At 40.4% G+C, this 22,397-nt stretch overlaps 1 protein-coding gene across 2 annotated transcripts in view; it reads right to left on the reverse strand.

Moving 5' to 3' along the window:
- FERMT1 (fermitin family member 1) overlaps positions 1 to 22,397 on the reverse strand; it is a 59,108-nt gene that overhangs the window by 33,144 nt on the left and 3,567 nt on the right. For both annotated transcript variants that reach the window (XM_018057377.1, XM_018057376.1), the window contains exons 2-6: positions 15,222 to 15,390; positions 12,706 to 12,939; positions 9,347 to 9,493; positions 7,794 to 8,007; positions 5,756 to 5,858 (exon numbers count right to left, since the gene is read on the reverse strand). In XM_018057377.1, the coding sequence (XP_017912866.1) occupies positions 5,756 to 5,858; positions 7,794 to 8,007; positions 9,347 to 9,493; positions 12,706 to 12,939; positions 15,222 to 15,372 (849 nt within the window). In that variant the 5' untranslated portion in view covers positions 15,373 to 15,390. The remainder of the gene's footprint in view (positions 1 to 5,755; positions 5,859 to 7,793; positions 8,008 to 9,346; positions 9,494 to 12,705; positions 12,940 to 15,221; positions 15,391 to 22,397) is intronic.

Here is a 22,397-nt window from a genome sequence, read left to right on the forward strand (position 1 = left end):
TACTTTGACCTACAAGCAGTCTATGTATGAGAGAACCTGTTTCTCCACACTCTAGATAAATAAGATAGTGTATGGAACTTTTTGTTCTTTGTGGATGTAAGACTAAGAGCTATTATAGTTCCTTTTCTATGAACTATGTGTTCACATCCTTTGCTAGTATGTTGTTGCTATTTTATTACTGATTTGGAAGAACTCTGTATATATTAGAGAGTCTGGCCTTTTGTTTGTAGTAAGTATTACAGTAAAATTTTTCTACTTATTTGTAGTTTTTTGCCATGTACACAGTTTTCACTTTTAATTAAAATGTATCAATCTTTCCTTTTATGGATTCTTTTTGCATTTCCAAAGTAATATATTTGAAACGTTGTATTCGAGTACTCTCATATATCTGAGACTTTAATCAGTTCCAGTAGCCTACACCCTGTAGCTTGCTTGTATCTCTCCTCTGAAACCCAGAGTAAAGAGGTTCCCTGGTCCAATGAACTGATCTAGCTCCTAAATACAGGGTGCCTTGTATATTTGCAGTGGTTTCCTGGGTGCTATCTTTGCTCTTCTTAATTTGATTGTAGATTCTTTGAAAACATGAACTCTATCTTAAGTTTCTGTATCTTCTACCCAGTACACAGTAGAAGCCTTAAACTTGGTTTCATTTATAGCACTCTGTACTTTAGGAGGGGAAGGGAAGGAGGGCTGCCACAACTCTAGTTGGTTGGGAATCATCTTGCACTGCAAAGTCATATCCTGCTAGCCTGAATCTTCCAGTCATTTTTGGGTTGACAGCTGCTATTTGGCTGTTATATTCAAATACATTTTGTTCATAGGCTGTGGACAGAGAATTCCTTACCAATTGAGCAAGCAGAGACTGGAGGCAAAGAGCCTAGGACAATGGCCCTGGTGACCTCTGTCTTTGGTGTGCTTGCCCCCTTCTGGGATTTTGATTCTTTTTAATCTTCCACTTTTTAAATTATTTTTACTTTTTTAAAAAACATTTGGCCACACTGAGAGGCATGCGGGATCTTAGTTCCCTAACCAGGAATCAAACCCACACCCTCTGTATTGGAAGCATGGAGTCTTAACAACTGGACCATCAGGGAAGTCTCATAATCTTCCACTTTTTAGACAACACATATTTAACACTGCTCTTCCATGTTTGCTAACTTAGGCTGATGATTTGACATGTCTGAATTTTTTGACTGTGATGTCATTCACATGTTTCTGACAAATTTTTTAGAAGTAGATAACCAAGTTTATTTTTAGCAATGAGCTCAATTGCCAAAGCAAGGAATTTAATGTAGAATCTCTTGGCAAGGAAACTGATAGGAAGGCCTTCAAGACCTAGCTGATCCAATCACAGAGCAAGTGACCAAGAATCACTCTCCTAGCACCCTTGCAACATGTAGGGGTGGAGGGCAAAGGATTTATCAGAAGTCCTCCCTATTTTCAAGGAGTCTGCAGTTTGTGGAGAAAATTCATGAACTTGGTACAATTAGAAGTATGAGTCCTGAAATCACACTCAGTTGTGGCTCAGAAAATGGAAGGGCCAGGGTGACCAAGAATAGAGGAAAGCTCTTATTCTAGAAGGAATAAGACTTGAGTGTGGTCGTAGGGCAGGGTTTCTGAATCTGGGAGTCTAAATCAGGTAGTCTATAAGCTTGGATGAGGAAAAACTACATCTCCATTTGCACCAACTGCTAATGGAAATTTAGCATTTCCATCCATGATGAATGTAAGCAACAAACCACAGTATTATAGAGTACTCATGACTACCAGAATCACAGACTTTTCATATTCCTCACAGTTGCTATTTTCCAATAATGCTCACATGCATCACCACCACTTCAATATTAAGCTAGTTATGAGAATGGCCACTATATATTCCTGTTTATTCAGTTAATGAAAGAGATTTACTTATATCCATTTTGAAAAAGATTTTGGTTACTATAGTTCAATATAATTATTCCTTATTGTAATCTTATGTTTTATTTCATAAATTTGAAAACCTTATTATCATGTCCAGCAGTTTTGGGTCCTCAGCTGCTATCTTAGCTCTTGGCACACGGTTGCTGTTTGTTGTTTAGTTGCTGAGTCATGTCCGATTCTGTGCAACCCCATGTACTGTAGCCTGTCAGGCTCCTCCATCCACGGGATTTTCCAGGTAAGAATACTGGAGTTGGGCTGCCATTTTCTTCTCCAGGGGATCTTCCTGACCCAGGGACCATTTCCTATATTGGCAGGCAGATCCTTTACCACTGAGCCACCTGGCAAGCCCTTGGCACACAGTAGTTGTTTGATAAATACATGAAAAAATAAACAACAGGGGTACAAGTCTGAACAGACAAGATGGAGCCACATTCCTGACTTAGCAATTAGAAAATGCATAAATATGCTTTATTTATGTCTTATCAGATTTCAGAAAAAAAACTTATGTATTAGAATAGATAGCATACAACAAGGTAGAACAAGCTACCTAGAGACTAGGCAAGGAAACAGTAAGTTGAGTGAGGAATGAGACTAAAAATTGAGGTCATAGGAAATGTAAAGATTTGGTTCTTTGATTTTTTTCATCAGTGTCTTATAGTTTTCTGTATATAGCTCTTTTGTCTCCTTAGGTAGGTTTATTCCTAGGTATTTTATTCTTTTAGTTGCAATGGTAAATGGGATTGATTCCTTAATTTTTCTTTCTGATTTTTCATTGTTAGTATATAGGAATGCAAGTGATTTCTGTTTATTGATTTTGTATCCTATGACTTTACCAAATCCACTAATTAGTTCTAGTAATTTTCTGATAGTGTCTTTAGCGTTTTCTATGTACAGTATCATGATGACATAAACAGATGGAGGGATATTCCATGCTCCTGGGTTGGAAGAATCAATATTGTGAAAATGACTACACTACCAAAAGCAATCTACAGATTCAATGCAGTCCCTATCAAATTACCAATGGCATTTTTCACAGAAGTAGAACAAAAAATTTCACAATTCTGTATGGAAATACAAAAGATCCCACATAGCCAAAGCAATCTTGAGAAAGAAGAATGGAGCTGGTGGAATCAACTTACTTGATTTCAGACTATGCTACAAAGCTACAGTCATCAAGACAGTAAGGTATTGGCTCAAAAATAGAAGTATAGACCAATGGAACAGGAAAAAAAGTCCAGAGATAAATCCATGCACATAAGGGTACTTATCTTTGACAAAGGAGGCAAGAATACACAATGTGAAAAAGACAGTCTCTTTAATAAGTAGTGCTGGAAGAACTGGACAACTACAAAAGAATGAAATTAGAACATTTAGTAACACCATACACAAAGATAAACTTGAAATGGACTGAAGACCTATATGTAAGACTAGAAACTATAAAACTCTTAGGAGATAACAGGCAGAATACCGTATGACATAAATCATAGCAAGATCCTTTATATCCCACCTCTTAGAATAATAGAAATAAAAACAAAGATAAATAAATGGGACCTAATTAAACTTAAAAGCTTCTGTACAGCAAAGGAAACTATAAACAAGGTGAAAAGACAACCCACAGAATGCGATATAATAATAGCAAACAAAATAACTGACAAAGAATTAATTTCCAAAATATACAAGAGCTCATACAACTTAACACCAGAAAAACAAACAACCCAATCAAAAAGTGGGCAAAAGACCTAAACAGACATTTCTCCAAAGAAAACATACATAGATGGCTAATAAACATAGGAAGAGATGTTAACATCACTCATTATTAGAGAAATGCAAATCAAACCTACAATGAGGTATCACTTCATCTCAGACAGAATGGCCATAATTAAAAAAATATACAAACAACAAGTGCTGGAGACGGTGTGGAGAAAAGGGAAGCCTCCTACACTGCTGGTAGGAATGTAAATTGTTATAGCCACTATGGAAGACAGTAAGGAGAGTTCTTAAAAAACTAGGACTGGAACTACCAAATGACCCAGCAATATCACTTCTAGGCATATACCCTGAAGGAAACAGAAGATACATGTACCCCAGTATTCACTGCAGCACTGTTTACAATAGCCAAGACATGGAAGCAACCTAGATGTCCATTGACAGATGAATGGATAAAGAAGTAGTGGTACATAAATACAATGGAATATTATTCAGCCATATAAAGGGATGCATGTGAATCAGTTCTAAGGAGGCAGAGGAACCTAGATCCTATTACACAGAGTGAAGTAAGTCAGAAAGAGAAACACAAATATCACATATTAACACATATATATGGACTCTAGAAGGACAGTACTGAGGAATCTGTTCACAGAGCAACAGTGGAGATGCAGACATGGAGAACAGACTTAAGGACAAGGGTGGGGGAGAAGAAGGAAAGGGTGAGATAAATGGAGAGGGTAGCATGGATGTACATACAGTAACATATGTAAATAGATAGCCAATAGGAATTTGCTGTATGGCTCAGGGAACTCAAACTGGGCTTTGTAACAGCTTAGGGGGTGAGAATGGGTGGGAGGTGGGAGGGAGATTCAAAAGGGAGGGGACATATGGACACCTATGGTTAATTCATGTTGATGTACAACAGAAATCAAACCAACATTGTAACCAATCATCAACAATTAAAATAAATAAATATTAAAAAAAAGATTTGGTTCTAATAGGCAACACAAAAAGAAAATCCTCATAGCTGTATAATTCACATTGCCCTTAGGAAAATAAAAACAATTGGTTAGGAAAAGCTGTAACAGTGATTTCTCTTCAAGGTTTAATCAAAGAAGAACCAAAATTTGCTTTCTTACCATGGTTTGATGGAAGTGATGCACTCCAGACACAAGCCAGGTCCAGGGGCAGAAAGCTGGATCTCAACCAAAGACGGAGCAAGAGCTCCAGAGAAGGACAAGAAATAGGGCTTATTTTAAAGAAGACACTAGTTAGAGAAGCAGTGAGCCCGGAAGGCCTCTGGAGACCAGATTTAAGCTAAGGACTAAGGAGAAGACAGTGGCACAAGAGACAGAGAGAGACACTGCCATGCACGGGGAAAGGATGGGCGCAGAAGGCGACTCAGCTCCTCGAAGAGCAGCCCTTTGGTAATTGGACAAAAGCAGCCAGCTTTTGGTGGAAATAATACAATCCTGTGCACTCAGGTGACCAGTTTGTATTTTCTACTTTGGGCCATTTTAAATGCTGGTTCACAGCTCTACAAAAGGGAGAGCTGGGGCAAAGAAAAGGCAGACATTCAGAGGCCTTGTTTCACCACTCAGCTGTCCTGGGAAACTTCAGGGAGGGGATGAGCACTTAATATGGGAGTTGGCAACCACCTGGGTTCTTTATTGACCCAGGTGACCCCTCTGTCTCACCAATCAAGACTCATTCAGCACTGTGGTGGGGAGCCAAGTGTGTGCTATCATGGGGTCCTGGCTTCTTTGCCAGAAACCCTACACCTCTTAACCTGGCCCTGACAGCTCCTTTCTTCTGAAGCATGAAGGGCTCCGGCTTCATGCTTGTGAGCCACTCACTCTCTTCTTGTTCTGGGCCCCTGTGGAGAGGGGCAGCACGTGCCATGCATGAAGGTCCTCAGAGACTCCCTAACTCAGGGGAAGCTCACCATTTCCACTAGAGACCAACAGGAAAATCCAGAGACCAGTATACACTTATTGGTCTAACCCTGCAGAGCTAAACAGAAGGTTACAAGAATTAATCCTAATTTTGGTAACTAAATGATTCAGCTTTACATTTCAAAGCATTTACATTTAAAAAGGAGAGAGAGAATAGAGAAAAAGTATCTTACTTTGGGATTCAAGTCAAAGAAAGTGTAGTATTTAAATCGTAACAGCAGCTGCTCATCCTCCTGGATGCCTTGTTCCATAAGGGAACGTGAGGAGTCTAGCCAACTAGAAAACAACAAGATAAGTTTTAAAAGTCAATCAATTTTACACACATATTTTAGTATTATATAATATGAGATATATACATATACATGTAAATGTATGCATGTATGTCTATATACACCCTTGAACAAAGTCTGGGTAAGTAACATAATCTAAACCCAGTAAAGGAGATGACTTGATAATAGCTTGTACCTCCATTTTATCACACAGCTTTCTAAGTGCTTTTTTGTATTTATGTATTTTCTCACTGGCACTTTAGAGTAAATCAGTGAATGAGCCAGGGCAGTTATTTTCCTAGTTTTAGCAATGAGGAAAATGAGCCTCAGTAACATTAAGTGACATGTTCAAGGTCCTGTGCCTCCTGGTGGAGCCAGAATGAGAATCTGCAGTTGCTGACTGCTGCATGTACTTGTGCTGTGTGTACTTGCTGACCGCTGACCACTTCCACACCAGGTGACCTGACCCCAAAGTGGCTTTATCTTATTATCTAGACCTTTCTGTAACTATGGAAATATTCCACAATGCCCAGTCCAATTGAATAGCCACTAGTCACACAAGGCTACTGAAGATTTAGCTAGTGCCATATTTTAATTTTAATTATATCCAAACATTAATGTAAATGTCCACATGCTGCTGGTGACTCCTGTACTGGGTAGCACAGTTCTAGAGTCTGAAAGATACATACTGGGTAATGGTGAGGAGAGAATAAAAGTTAACAATGAAATGAGGTGGGAATGAGGGCCCTCCAATACCACTGAAAATGGCTTGAACTTCTATATATGAATATATAGAAGATCAGTTTATATGTTTTATGTATTTTATATATGTCTATATAAATTGATTTTATTTATATATAAAATATTCTATTATATAGTCATATATTCCCTTGTGGGAGAATGACGATAACCAAGATGCAGTCTCCATCCGAAAGGAACTGACAGTCAGTGGGGTAACCAAGCCTCAGATTAAAGGAACAAGGCGACACTGGAGCAGTAGGACGGGACTTGAGGGAAGTGACTGATCTTCTGAGAAGACTGGAAGTGGCTGGGCCTTATAGGACAAACAGGGACAGGCCAGTAAGGCAGGAGGGAGGGAGAGGGTCCTGGAGCAGAGGGAAAGCTGGAGGCAAGGCAGTGACGCAGGAATCAGCATGCGCGTTGGAGGCATGGGGAGCATGAGAGCGCAGCAGGACAGAAAGATGGACATACATGGAGTCTGATCTCACAGGATCAAAGGAGAGTATGAACTAGGATCTGAATGCTAACAAATGTGACTTTACTTGGACAACAGTGAGTGAAATAAGTGGTGGTTTGAGAAACACTTTGAGTGTATTTTCTGAGACCACTTCAAAGCTTAAGGACTCACTAATTGGAATGCAGAATGGAAAAGGGGTGCTCTATCAAAGACAGCAAAGCCACTTGGGGCTCCCCTGCTGCCACAGAGGGAACCAGCCCACTTATAAGCTCATCTGCTGCTGCTGCTGCTAAGTCGCTTCAGTCGTGTCCAACTCTGTGCGACCCCATAGACGGCAGCCCACTAGGCTCCTCTGTCCCTGGGATTCTCCAGGCAAGAATACTGGAGTGGGTTGCCGTTTCCTTCTCCAGTGCATGAAAGTGAAAAGTGAATGTGAAGTTACTAAGTCGTGCCCGACTGCCCATAAAATTTGCACACGTGTCTGAACAAAGAATTAGCATTCACATGCCAGTAAACCATTGAGTTAACCCAATGTGTAAATGTCACACTTTAAATGTATTGAAATAGCAAATGGTTACATTTTGTCTTTTTTGTTGCTAAAATCAGTGCTGGCCTTTGTGAATAGTATACAATTCCTAGGTGTGCTGACTTGAGAACTGAACAACCCCTCCGTGCCTCATCTCCACAGCATCTCTCTTACATTAACATCAGTTCACAGAGAAGTAAAACAAGTTAAGTCCTTACCCTGCGTTAAGCTTGGCTTTGTCAGCCAGAGACCGAGGCTGGTACATATCAGCAAGTGCTTCTGGTGATTGTGGGGGCTGGCTGAATGCCAGGATGCTACAGTTTTGTTCTGCCAGAGGGCTGTCACTGAACCAAGTCATTGTGGACGATGCTGGTGTTCCGTTTATGGGGTCATATGTGGGGGTCATGGTTTTACTGTATAAGCCAGGACTTACTGCAAAGCAAAGGAAAGTACGAACTAGGATATGAGATTTGGGATACAAATCTTTAGAACAATAATTATCAACACTGCTTGTACTAAAATGGATTTTGAACTTAAATGTTTGTATCATTTAGAAAAAGCAGAGGAATTATGGTAGAAGTTAAACACAGGAGAAACTCCAGTCTGAATATTTAGTCCCTGGAAAGCTTGGAAACTCATAGGCTGTAAAAACTTCCAAAATCACTTCCAAAATCTTCTTCTCAATAATTCAAAGTTCTCTTATATCAGTAGTGAGTTCTGGCACTATTAGAAAACTGGAGCTCTCACAGAATACATGCATATACTTTATTTTTTGGCAAATCTCTTAAATTGCAATGCTTACCAATTTAAAGAACTTAGCTAGTTGATGGTTTATAAATCATCTGACTCTACTTTGCATAAGGGAAATATAAATAATCCCTTTCATTCTTTGTACTGGAATATACTATGCAAGAAACTCTCAATATTGCAAGCATGCTAGAGATTCATTCTTATATACAGGCATATCTCATTTCACTATGCTTCGAAGATATGTTTTTTTGTTTTTTAACTTTTTTTGTTTTTACTTTTGTGACTGTGTTACATTTTGGTAACTTCTCCAATATTTCAAGCTTTTTTCACTACTATTATATTTGTCACTGTGATCAGTTATCTTTCATTTTACTACTATGACTTGCTGAAGGCTCAGATGATGTTAGCATTTTTAGCAATAAAATATTTTAAATTAAGGTATGTACATTTTAAAAAGACATACTGCTACTGTACTTGTAATGGTAACAATATAGTGTAAACAACTTTTATATGCACTGGGAAACAAAAACAAATTTTATGCAACTTGCTTTATTAGAGCAGTCTGCAGTATCTCTGAGCATGTCTGTAAAAATAAAAGAATGACACTTTTCTAGAATTTTTATTGCCCCTCCTGTTACATACCCAGTGCAAGATTTAAATTGAGTTCAGGAAAGAGTCACGTGAAGGTAGAATCAGGAAGAGAAGTATATTTGAATGATCTAACAAATTTCCTTATCCGACAAATTCATGGCCAATTCTGCTCAAGCTTTTCATTCATCAGCAGCATAATATATACAATTAAAATAATGAGCCATATAACATACCTTATTAAAAATTTTCTGTTCTAAAATTAGTTGGATACTCTTTCCTTATCACTGGAATCCTTAATTTTAGTCCTTGATTAGGGAGAGAGGAGGAAAGGCTAAGTAGAGGGGAGGAGAGTTCTTGGGATTTAAGAATTTAAGAAATTCTTGGATTTAATAATAAATTAAAATAATGAAACACCTATCATGAATCTTACCAGATGGACCTGAAATTGTTGGAGAACCCTCCAGGTTTAAAATATCTTCAATTACGGGCTCCTTATTATTTTTGTCTTTTTTCTTCTTCTTTTTGAAATATTCACCTGAAGGCTTTAATAAGGACAGTTCTTCTGCTCTTCTAATATCTAAAAAATATATATAAAAAAGAAAAAAGAAAAGCAAGAAGTAAAAAGAAAATTCCTTCTAAGACTTTGAGTCATGTTGGGCATTTGAAACTATTTCTCAAAAAATTCCTGAGAAGTAAATGGAACTAAATGACATTCCTTTTGAAGAAACTGAAGATCAGTGACCCCCAAAATGGGTGTGTGGGGATCAAACAGTGGAGGGAGATTCATTCTAGGAAAATTTCTAGTTTGTTTTTAAATCTATTGTGAAACTATTTCAAACATATTCAGTGCTAGCATGGTGGCCCCTTCCCATGCTCGCCACCCCCTTAAACCTTTCCTAGTGTTTCGCTGTTCTTGTGTCATTTACTTACTAGCAGTTTCCCCCTTCCTCCTTCCTTCTTCCTTTTCCTTTCCTTTTTAGGTTTTTTAGCAACCAGCAAGGACTCCATCATTTTCTTTATGGACCACTGGTCCTCAGAGCCTTTCTCTGCCCAGTGGCTTCTTCCATCCCTGTGGCAGACATCCTAGGCACCTTGTCCATCTCCTGGCCCTCCCCATTTTGGTGCATTCTGACCTCTTTCCAGTGGTAGCTAGGATGTATCTCTTTATCCAAGGGCCTGCTCTGGATGCCAGAGTCCTCACTCCCCAGACAGAGATGCAACAGGTCACATGAGTTCAGAGAGTTAACACTCCCCAAGAGCAGCCCTCAATGACTCAGTGACTGGTGGAATGGTATATTAACATCCCAGCTCCCTTACCCCTTGGTTGCACAGCTCCAAGGCATGACCACACCACTTCGCAGAGGGCCCCAGCTGTCCACAGTGTGAGCTGATTAATGACACTCACTTATTAGTGGCCTTCTCTTCCCAGTCTCACTTCACCACTCCCAGCCAGTGTTTCCTGGCATGACTTTCTAAATAAATAATATTTATACTTGAATTCTTATCTCAGGTCTTCTTCTGGAGAACTCAAGCTAAGAAGATAGTCCCCACTGTCCTGCATTAATCAAATATACTTCTAACTGCCATTTCCAATTAGAACTGATTGTACACTGGGCTGTTATGATCCCAGGTAAAAATCAAGGAATGTGGATGTTAGAATCTCTGGGCAGCTTTCCTGGAGGTAAATGCACTAATTCCACAGGTATCCCCACCTCTTAGTTCAGCTGAGGTTGAATCTGGCAGTTGAGCTACCAGTAAACAAGCCTGACTGTCAGGTTGCGACACACACCTGTAACCATTCCAAATGCATAATTCATACACAAAACCAGGAGATGAATAAAAATTTCCAGTAGCATTAGTAACAAAACAAAACAAAAACCCCACTGATATCTAAGCCCAAGGTTTGTATCTTGTCTTTTCTTTGAGAGAAAAAAATCATCCTGTTGCTAGATTTAAGTTCAGTTGGTCAGATATAAAAAGTGATTATTAGGAAATTCCCTGGAGGTTCAGTGGTTAGGTCTTGGAACTTTCACTGCAGGGGGCATAGGTTCAAAGTTCAATCCCTCATTGAGGAACTATGATCCTACATGCTGTGCATCTTGGCCAAAAAAAAAACGTGATTATTAGAAATGCCAAGTTGAGTCATTTAGAGTTACCATGAAGGTGTAATCTAGAAAGAAAAGAATGTATGAATGCTTCTGTTTATTTAAAAACTTCAAGTTTTTGACCCCAGCTATAATGTGTGCTTCTAGTCTACTGTAGTATCTGAAATGTACATTTTCTTTACTCATTTACTGTTTTCAAATTTTCCCTAGAATATTATTGAAAGCCAGGTACCTTGTGCTTATATCATTTGCTCACCATGCATCAAGGAAAATTCTGGAACTTACCTTTTGTAATGGAAGCTTCCAATCATTTGTCTGGTCAGCTAACAGTTACCAAGCAGGTGATATGTGTTGGGCATTGTGCTAAGTGTTAGGAACAGACATGCTCAAGAAACGGCTGTCTTCATCCTATATAATACCATACCAGCCTGCACCACTCAACACTGGCACTCTCAATAATGTGTACATTATTAGATTTTCCCCCTTTTTTCCTCCATTACCTACCTCCTTTTAACATCTTATTTTTTACATGATTTATTTTTTGTCTCTGTATGCTACAGTGGAAGCTCAGGGAGGGCAGAGGGTTTGGATTATTTTTATTGCTAACCAATCTCTGCTGCAAAGTTGCTTCAGTCATGTCTGATTCTGTGTGACCCCACAGACGGCAGCCTACCAGGCTCCCCCATCCCTGGGATTCTCCAGGCAAGAACACTGGAGTGGGTTGCCATTTCCTTCTCCAATGCATGAAAGTGAAAAGTCAAAGTGAAGTCGTTCAGTCATTTCTGACTCTTGGCAACCCCATGGACTACAGCCTACCAGGCTCCTCTGTCCATGGGATTTTCCAGGCAAAAGTACTAGAGTGGGTTGCCATGGTCTTCTCCAAACCAATCTCTAGCACTCACCATAGTGCCTGCCAAGTCAAAATATATATTTGCTGAAGGAATGAATAAGCAGTTTACAGTTTAATGGGGAAGATAGATCACCCACTCACATAGTGTGTATACTGTGTTCAAATCCTAAATATTAGCCTTGGAACTCAAGAATATACCTATACACACTTTCAAAAAATATACTTCCTTACCCAGAGTTTGCTAATATTATGGAAGTCCCAGAAAGAAGAAATGGTTTGGGCAGTGTTGTCCCTAAAGACTGTTAAAATTTTTGATCCATAATTAAGTGTACATTTCTGCTTAAAATAAACTCCACAAATGATGTTTATGGACAGAGTTATTTACTGGAGCCAAGTGTTAGGGAAGCAATTAAGACGTTGCATCACCATTATCTCCAAAACAACATAGACATATCAGCTCTATGGTGATAATGATTTAATGGAACTCTTTTCGTTTGTCTTCAATATAGCAATTTCAGTATGGCTTAGGGAAATGAGTTTTGGGGTGGAAATCTTAATGGAGTTGTCTTTCCTGTTTACAAATCTCTTTTGAGACTTTGAGCTTTAAGTCTCTTTTGAGCTTTAAGCTTTGGGAAAATCAACCTGATGTACTCTGATAATGTTCCATCTGGTTTAACTTCACTTAAATGGCTAAAGTCCCCAGAACGGGGCTTGAAAACTGTGCTCCTAATAAGGGATGTAAAGCCAACCACTTGTGGGCAGAAGTGCGTGAATTTTCCTGTCCTCTTTTGCTGAGAGTACAGAGGGTAGAGGTGCCCGCCTGTGGGGACTCACTCAGGGCTCTGCAGATGTCGCTGACAGCTCTGAAGACCACAGTCGAGAAGCTGACTCGCAGTCGGACTGTCTTCATGTTTGGCATGCGGAGGCGAAGCATTTTATGCTGAGGGGTGAAGACAAGCTTTGCATCTGCCTGGACCCCACATTTGTCCAGAGTCCAGTGTGTTTTCAGAAGCCAGCAATGTTTCTGTTCCCACCAAAGGGCAAAGTCTGACCAGTCCTGGGCTATGTCTGCAAGAATAGAGAACAGAGCACAGTAAAGTGAGAGCAAGCACTTGCACTCTGGAGTCAAGTCCTGCATGTGCAAAACCAAAGCCAATGCTGGTCTTCCACTCTTATCTCTTCCTACAACCCAAGGCTCCATCATTCTTGGCTTCTTGTCCAAGTCCCTAAGACAAGGCAGCTAGAAGACCGACTGAACCTCACCTTCTTTACATTTAAATACTATGTAAGGAACAGAAACATACAACGTTTATTCACGATGAAATGCTAAAGTTTTCTTCTCCCAAGTCCCTCAGTGCCATGGTCCTTTCTGGGAAGGCCAGAAGCAAGGCTTTGTTTAATCGAGATGATTTCTCTAATAGAAATGGATCCTTCCAAGTCCCTGGTGGTCTGGTGGTTAAGAGTCCCCCTTCCAATGCAGGGCACGTGGGTTTGATCCCTGATCAGGGAACTAAGAACCCACCTGCTGTGGGACAACTAAGCCCATATGGGACAACTAAGCCCCTATGGTACAACTTAGCCCATGCACTACTAACACCACCACAACAGTGAGGAAAAATAGATGAATCCTTCAGACACCAGCTCACAAGGGAACATCAAAAGCTTCCAGTCAAAGTACATACAGAACTACTGAGAAGTTTACATTTCATCCTTCTCAGGAATGTCCACCTCTTATCAGTACTACTGCATTACCAGTTTCCAAAATTGCTGACACTAGAGCTGAATATTTTATCTGTCAATGGTAGCATCAACACTGAACCCTTCCACTTTTTCAATGCCCCTTGGCATCAAGATCTAATCTTTCCCCTTTGCCAATGTTAGAGTCATAGTCAATCTTTTACTTTGCTAAATTAAGAGCCACCAGTACTTTTACTTAAAAAATGGTTTCTCCCTCTTTCTCTCTTTTTAAATTAGAAAACCTTTCTCTCAGTGCTATTAGTAGAAGTATAAATGCTGTAGGCTTCCCCCATGGCTCCATGGTAAAGAATCTGCCTGCAACACAGGAGATGTGGGTTCAATCCCTGGGCTGGGAAGATTCCCTGGAGGAGGGCATGGCAACCCACTGCAGTATTCTTGCCTGGAGAATCCCATAGACAGAGGAGCCTGGCGGGCTATAGTCCATGGGGTCATAAAGAGTCAGATATGACTGAAGTGACTGTGCACAGCACAGCGCAGAATAAATGCTGTAATGCTGTAACTATTTTGGAAAGTCCTATGATTCAGTAACTTTTCTCTGATCTGTATGCCCAACAGAAATGCCTATACTTACCTAAGACAAGTACTATCTATAAAAGCCCCTATATGTAAAGAACCCAATATCCATAAACCAGCAGGTAAATGGATAAATTGTGGGAAAAAAAATCATATAATGGAGTATTATACAGCAATGCGAATCAAAGAATCCAAACTATATGCAATAAAATGGATAAATGTCACAGACATAATGTGGCATGAAAGAGAGCAGATGCTTTAGGGTATATTATCCTGTATAATTCCACATATATACAGTTTGAAAACAAGCAAAATTGTTCCTTTGGAGTAACAATTCAGAGTAATAGCTACCCTTAGTGGGACAGTGGCTGGGAGGTGTCAGATGTGGACTTGGGTAGGGGAACAGGTACTGTTTTATATCTTGATTTGGGTGGTGGTTATATGACTGAAAATTCACTGAACTATACACTTTTGATAATTGTACTTTTTGTATGTATATTATATTCCAATGAAGACAACTTAAAAATACTTTATATCACTAGTATAAGTGAAAAGCCAACATCTGTGGTCTTAAATAGAAGACAAAAAAATAAATGCAAAGAAAATAAAACATTATTAAATTCTAGGTCCATCGAGTTGACTCCTGATGTGAAGACTCTGACCCTGAAGACTTCTTTCCTTGTTTAAACAAGGACTAGTAGCAAACAGTAGGTAAGGACACTGGCACCAGGCTGCTTGCTCACAGAGCAATCAAGCATTGACAAAAAATCATGTAACAGTCTAAGGCCCCAGGTGTGGTCTAAGGTTACCCTAGATGTCACCATGGAGGGTGACCTCATTCCAGTGCAAACAGGTTATTACACCTACTGGGGGGCTTCAGTTTGCCACCAAAGACTTAAGTTTTGACAGAGGGGGTCAGGGGGTTGTTTGGGCTCCTTCAGGGCTCCCCATTTCTCTTCTTCCTGTAGAAAGGGGCCATTGCAAGATGGATGATCAGAAAAACTTAGATAGTCACACAGCCTAGTTCGGTCATTCAGTGATGATGCAACATAAGAAACCATAAATAAGCAGCAACTTACTTATCTGTTCCACTAACTTGAGCATCACTCCCCCAATGTGCAGGTCTCCAGACACTCTCAGTGTGATGTCCTTCTGCTCCTCTTCATTTGGATGATCAACTCGGACCACAAGCTCCCAGGAAGCAGATGCAAAGTCACTGGATGAGAGCATTGTGGCAAATACAGGTGTCTACGTGAAAAAAGGCAGACGGACCAGAATGAAACTGAGGCTCATCAGGTAGACTCTGCAGAGCAAAACTTTCTTTTCTCTCATTTTTAGTCCCCTCCTCAAAAATGCTGCAGAGTTCCTGATACTAAATTCAGCATCTTAACTTTAAAGACAAAAAGTCTTATAAAAATGATCTCTTCTAAATCTCTTGTACTTTAAACTTTCTACCCTCCCAGGTCCACCTAGCTATTTATTTTCTGTGCCTGCCCAATGCATCCATCCCTTTCTCCTGACTTTTCTTGACCTTCTATGAACTACTTTAGCAATAGGCAACAAATCATGACAATCCTTGACATAAAAAAATCACATTTATTGAAGTATAATTTGCATACAATAAAAGGCATTGAATTGAAATGTATACTTTGATGCATTTTATTGTATGCATATTATACTTAAAAATAATTGATTTTAAAAAGAATATCTATACATAGGTATTATTACATTCACCCATAAAATAGTAAGGACATTTTCTGGTATGAAAATTAAAAAAAAAAAAACAGAACAAAATAGTTTCTTTTTTAGTCATATAACATGTAGTTTTATCTTAAGCACATAAGAGATACAGGTCATTAATAATTTGTTCTTGTTGTTCAGTCACTAACTCATGCCCCTCTCTTTGTGACCCCCTGGTTGTATGCTAGGCATGCTAGTCTTCCTTGTCCCTCACCATCTCCCAAAGCTTGCTCAAACTCAAGTCCATCCACATGTCCATCTTGATTCCAGCTTGTGAGTCACCCAGCCCAGCATTTCACATGATGCATATAAGTTAAATAAGCAGGGTGACAATATACACCCTTGACATACTCCTTTCCTAATTTGGAACCAGTCCTTTGTTCCATGTCCAGTTCTAACGGTTGCTTCTTGACCTGCATACAGGTTTCTCAGGAGGCAGGTAATGTGGTCTGGTACTCCTGCCTCATTAAGAATATTCCACAGTTTGTTGTGAACCACACAGTCAAAGGATTTAGCATAGTCAATGAAGCATATGTTTTATTTGAATTCCGTTGCTTTCTTCATGGTCCAACAAATGTCAGCAATTTGATCTCTGGTTCCTCTGCCTTTTATAATTCCAGCTTGTATATCTGGAAGTTCTTGGCTCACATACTGCTGAAGCCTGCTGCATAGGATTTTGAGCATAATCTTGCTACCATTGAGATTAGTGCAACTGTACAGTAATTTGAACATTCTTTGGCATTGCCTTTCTTTGGGATTGGAGTGAAGATTGACCTTTTCCAGGCCTGTGGCCACTGCAAAGTTTTCCAAATTTGCTGGCTTAGAGTGCGGCACTTTAACAGCATCGTTCCAGTTCAGCTGGGATTCTATTACCTCCATTAGCTTTGTTCACAGTGACACTTCCTAAGGCCCACCTGACTTCACACTCCAGAATGTTTGGCTCTAGGTCAGTGATCACACTATTATGGTTATCCCAGGTCATCCAGAGCTTTTTTATACAGTTCTTCTGTGTATCTTCTGTGTATGGAAGAAAGTGAAGAAGAACTAAAGAGCCTCTTGATGAAAGTGAAAGGAGAGTGAAAAAGCTGGCTTAAAGCTCAACATTCAGAAAATAGACATCATGGCATCCGGTCCCATCACTTCATGGCAAATAGATGGAGAAACAGTGGAAACAGTGGCAGACTTTATTTTTTGGGGCTCCAAAATCACTCCAGATGGTGACTGCAGCCATGAAATTAAAAGACACCTACTCCTTGGAAGGAAAGTTATGACCAACCTAGACAGCATATTAAAAAGCAGAGACATTACTTTGCCAACAAAGGTCCATCTAGTCAACGCTATGGTTTTTCCAGTAGTCATGTATGGATGTGAGAGTTGGACTATAAAGAAAGCTGAGTGCCAAAGAACTGATGCTTTTGAACTGTGGTGTTGGAGAAGACTCTTGAGAGTCCCTTGTACTGCAAGGAGATCCAACCAGTCCATCCTAGAGGAAATCAGTCCTGAATGTTCATTGGAAGGACGATGTTGAAGCTGAAACTCCAATACTTTGGCTACCTGATGTGAAGAGCTGACTCATTTGAAAAGACCCTGATGCTGGGAAAGATTGAAGGCAGGAGGAGAAGGGGACCACAGAGTTTGAGATGGTTGGATGGCATCACTGACTCAATGGGCATGAGTTTGAGTCAACTCCAGGAGTTGGTGATGGACAGGAGGCCTGGCGTGCTGCAGTTCATGGGGTCGCAAAGAGTCAGATACGACTGAGTGACTGAACTGAACTCTGTGTATCAGTTCAGTTTAGTTGCTTAGTTATGTCCAGTTGATTCTTTGTGACCCCAGGCACTGCAGCAGGCCAGGCTTCCCTGTACATCACCAACTCCTGGAACTTGCTCAAACTCATGTCCATTGAGTCAGTGATGCCATCTAACCATCTCATCCTCTGTAGTCCCCTTCCCCCTCCACCTTCAATTTTTCCCACCATCAGGGTCTTTTCCAATGAGTCTGTTCTTCTCATCAGGTGTCCAAAGTATGGGAGCTTCAGCTTCAGCATGAATCCTTCCAATGAATATTCAGGATTGATTTCCTTTAGTATTGACTGATTTGATCTCCTTGCAGTACAAGGGACTCTCAAGAGTCTTCTCCAACACCATAGTACAAAAACATCTATTCTTTGGCACTCAGCTTTCCTTATAGTCCAACTCTCACATCCGTACATGACTACTGGAAAAACCATAGGTCTGACTAGACAGACCTTTGTCAGCAAAGTGATGTCTCTGCTTTGTAATATGCTGTCTTGGTTGGTTATTGCTTTTCTTTCAAGGAGCAAGCATCTTTTAACTTCATGGCTGCAATCATTATTTGCAGGGATTTTGGAGCCAAGAAAATAGTCTGTCACTTTTTCCATTGTTTCCTCATCTATTTGCCATGAAGTGATAGGACCAGATGCCATGATCTTAGTGTTTTGAATGTTGAGTTTTAAGCCAACTTCTTCATTCTCCTCTTTCACGTTCATCAAGAGGCTCTTTAGTCCTTCTTCATTTTCTGCCATAAAGGGGTGTCATCTGCATATCTGAAGTTATTGATATTTCTCCCAGCAATCTTGATTCCAGCTTGTGCTTCATCCAGCCCAGCATTTCGTATGATGTACTCTGCATATAAGTTAAACAAGCAGGGTGACAATATACAGCCTTGATGTACTCCTTTCCTAATTTGGAACCAGTCTGTCCCATGTCCAGTTCTAACTCTTGCTTCTTGACCTTCATACAGATTTCTCAGGAGGCAGATAAGGTGGTTTGGTATTTCCATCTCTTTAAGAATTTTGCACAGTTTGTTGTGATCCACACAGTCAAAGGCTTTGGCATAGTCAATAAAGCAGAAGTAGATGTTTCTCTGGAACTCTTGCTTTTTCAATGATTCAACAGATGTTGGCAATTCGATCTCTGGTTCCTTTGCCTTTTCTAAATCCAGCTTGAACATCTGGAAGTTCACAGTTCATGTACTGTTGAAGCCTGGCTTGGGAAATTTTCAGCATTACTTCGTTAGCACATGCTGCTGCTGCTGCTGCTGCTAAGTCGCTTCAGTCGTGTCCGACCCTGTGCAACGCCATAGACGGCAGCCCACCAGGCTCCCCCATCCCTGGGATTCTCTAGGCAAGAATACTGGAGTGGGTTGCCATTTTCTTCTCCAATGTATGAAACTGAAAAGTCAAAGTGAAGTTGCTCAGTCATGTCTGACTCTTAGCGACCCCATGGACTGCAGCCTACCAGGCTCCTCTGTCCATGGGATTTTCCAGGCAAGAGTACTGGAGTGGGGTGCCATTGCCTTCTTCAGCTAGCACATGAGATGAGTGCAATTGTGCTGCAGTTTGAACATTCTTTGGCATTGCCTTTCTTTGGAACTGGAATGAAAGCTGACCTTTCCCAGTCTTGTGGCCAGTGCTGAGTTTTCCAAATTTGTTGGCATATTGAGTGCAGCACTTTCACAGCATTATCTTTTAGGATTTGAAATAGTTCAGCTGGAATTCCATAACTTTCACTAGCTTTGTTTGTAACGATGCTCTCTAAGGACCACTTGACTTCGCATTCCAGGATGCCTGGCTCTAGATGAGTGATCACACCATTTTCCGTGTATTCTTGCCTCCTTTTCTTAATCTCTTCTGCTTTTGTAGGTCCTTACCATTTTTGTCCTTTATTGTGCCTATCTTTGCAATGAAATGTTCCCTTGCTCTATCCAGTTTCTTAAAGAGATTTCTAGTCGTTCCAATTCTATTGTTTTCCTCTATTTCTTTGCATTGTACACTTAAGAAGGCTTTCTTATCTCTCCTTACTATTCTCTGGAACTTTGCATTCAGTTGTGTTATCTTTCCCTTCCTCCTTGCCTTTTGCTTCTCTTCTTTTCTCAGCTTCTGTAAGGCCTCCTTAGAGGTCTTTGCCATTCCCTTCTCTGGTGGACTGGATGTCCATAGGACAACATGGCAGCAGCAGTCTGAAGAGGCACTGGCGGCCTGGGAAGCAGCTTCACAGAGATCACACTGGAGACGGAGATGGGAGCAGGGTAGTGACCAGCACCACCAGTTCCTAGCACAGAGCAGGAGGAAAGGAGAGGCTGGGGCCAGAGCTCGGCAGTGGTGGGGGATCAGCTCCAGGGTGACCTGCAGCAGCAGAGAGGACGAGAGAGGCCCTCTGCTCCTGAGTGGTGGATCAGCCCCAGAGTGGCCAGGGGCAGCACATATTCAACTTACTTGAGTTACCATTTTATATTATATATATCATATAAGTTTTTGGACACACTTTTGGCAAAATATTTAAAACAGGAGTGATAGACATAAAATCCCACTCTTCAAAGTACAGATGAGGTGAGTGCTTCAAACCCACAGTGTCCCATCATTGGAGGAACTAGGATGAACGAAGCTGCTGCTGCTAAGTTGCTTCAGTCGTGTCCGACTCTGTGTGACCCCATAGACAGCAGCCCACCAGGCTCCCCTGTCCCTGGGATTCTCCAGGCAAGAACACTGGAGTGGGTTGCCATTTCCTTCTCCAATGTGAATGAAGCTAAGCAGTTTCAAAACTGAGTGTTTTGAGTATAATAGGAAGACTGGAACCCCAAATTTGCAGAACTTAAAAATGTCAGTTCTCTTTAAGTAGGAGGCAAATGATAAATACCTCCTGGCTATTTTAAGATTTGAAATAAAAATCAGTCATTTAAGTGATGACAAATCTTTTTTACTTTGTGAGGTAAAGACAGCTTATAAGAAATCCTTGTTTTCATAAGCCCTGTTCTTGAAAACCATCAGTGTATGCAAAGGGCTTGGGAAAGGGTCTCTCTAAGGGAAAGTGCACAGGAACCCTGTGGATCTTATTTATATGCAGATTCTATTCAGCAGGATCTTATTAACATACAGGTTCTAGTCAGCAGATCTGGGAATGATGTGGAAACCCTGCATTCATAACAAACTCCAGCTGATGCTAGTCTTCATCTTACACTCTTAAGTCAAAACAGCCACTTAAAAAACTAGCTCCAGGACTCCGTTCCTCCCTTCAACCTAATTAGATCAGTATTAAGCTAGGACCATGGTGACCTCTGAGGAACATTCTTTTTAATATTAAGCACTAAATCCCATGGATAGGGGAGCCTGGCAGGCTCCAGTCCATTTGGTCACAAGAGTTGGACATGACTTAGTAACTAAACCACCAATCACTAATTATAGTAAAAACTCTCAAGAAAGTGGGCATAGAGGAAACCTACCTCAACATAATAAAGGTCATAAATGAGAAACCCACAACAAACATCATTCTCAGTGATGAAAAGGTGAAAGCATTTCCCTGTAAAATCAGGAACAGGGACTTCACTGGTGGTCCAGTGGTTAAGAATCTACCTTGCAATGAAGGGGACACAGGTTCGATCCCCTGTAGGGAAACAAGATCCCACATACCCTGGAGCAACTACTGAGCCTGTGCACTCCAGAGCCTCTGTGCCGAAACTAGAGAGCCCACAGGCTGCAACTACTGAAGTCTGCATGCCACAGCTAGAGCCCCTGTGAGGCCATGAAGGATCCCACGTGTTGCAACTAAGACCTGATGCATATAAGTAAATAAATAAAAGATCAGGAACAAGACAAGGATGCCCACTATAGCCACTTTTATACAACACAGTATTGGAAGACCTAGCCACAGTAATAAGACAAGAAAAAGAAATAAAAGGAAGCCAAACTGGAGAGGAAGCAGTAAAACTCACGGTTTGCAGATGACATGACACTATATATAGAAAACCCTAAAGATGCCACCAGAAAACTACTAGAGCTAATCAATGAATTTGGTAACATTGCTGCTGCTGCTGCTAAGTCACTTCAGTCATGTCCAACTCTGTGTGACCCCATAGACGGCAGCCCACCAGGCTTCCCCGTCCCTGGGATTCTCCAGGCAAGAACACTGGAGTGGGTTGCCATTTATATATATATAGTATCTGTTGCATTTCTGTACAGTAACAATGAACTATCAGAGAAATTAAGGAAACAATCCTACTTAACCACTACATCTAAGAGAATAAAATACTTAGTCATATACCAATCTAAGGAGGTAAAAGATCTGTATTTGGATCTATTTACTAGACACTGATGAAAGAAATGGAAGATAATACAAACAGATGGAAAGATATACTATGTTCATGGGTTGGAAGAATTAATATTGTTAAAATGATGATACTATGCAAGGAAATTTACAGATTTAGTGCAATCCCTATAAAAATACCAAAGGCATTTTTCACAGATCTAGAACAAATAATTTAAAAATTTTTATGGAAACACAAAAAACCATAAATAGTGAAAACAAGCTTGAAAAAGAAGAACAGTACTAGAGGAATCATGCTACCTGATTTCAGATTATACTACGAGGCTACAGTACTCAAAACATTATGGGACTGGCACAAAAACAGACACTTAGATCAATGGAATAGAACAGAGAGCTCAAAACTAAACCCGCACACTTATGGTCAATTAATCTACAACAAAGGAGACAAGAATA

The sequence above is a fragment of the Capra hircus genome, chromosome 13 (genome assembly GCF_001704415.2).
Source record: "Capra hircus breed San Clemente chromosome 13, ASM170441v1, whole genome shotgun sequence".
Classification (NCBI taxonomy): domain Eukaryota; kingdom Metazoa; phylum Chordata; class Mammalia; order Artiodactyla; family Bovidae; genus Capra; species Capra hircus.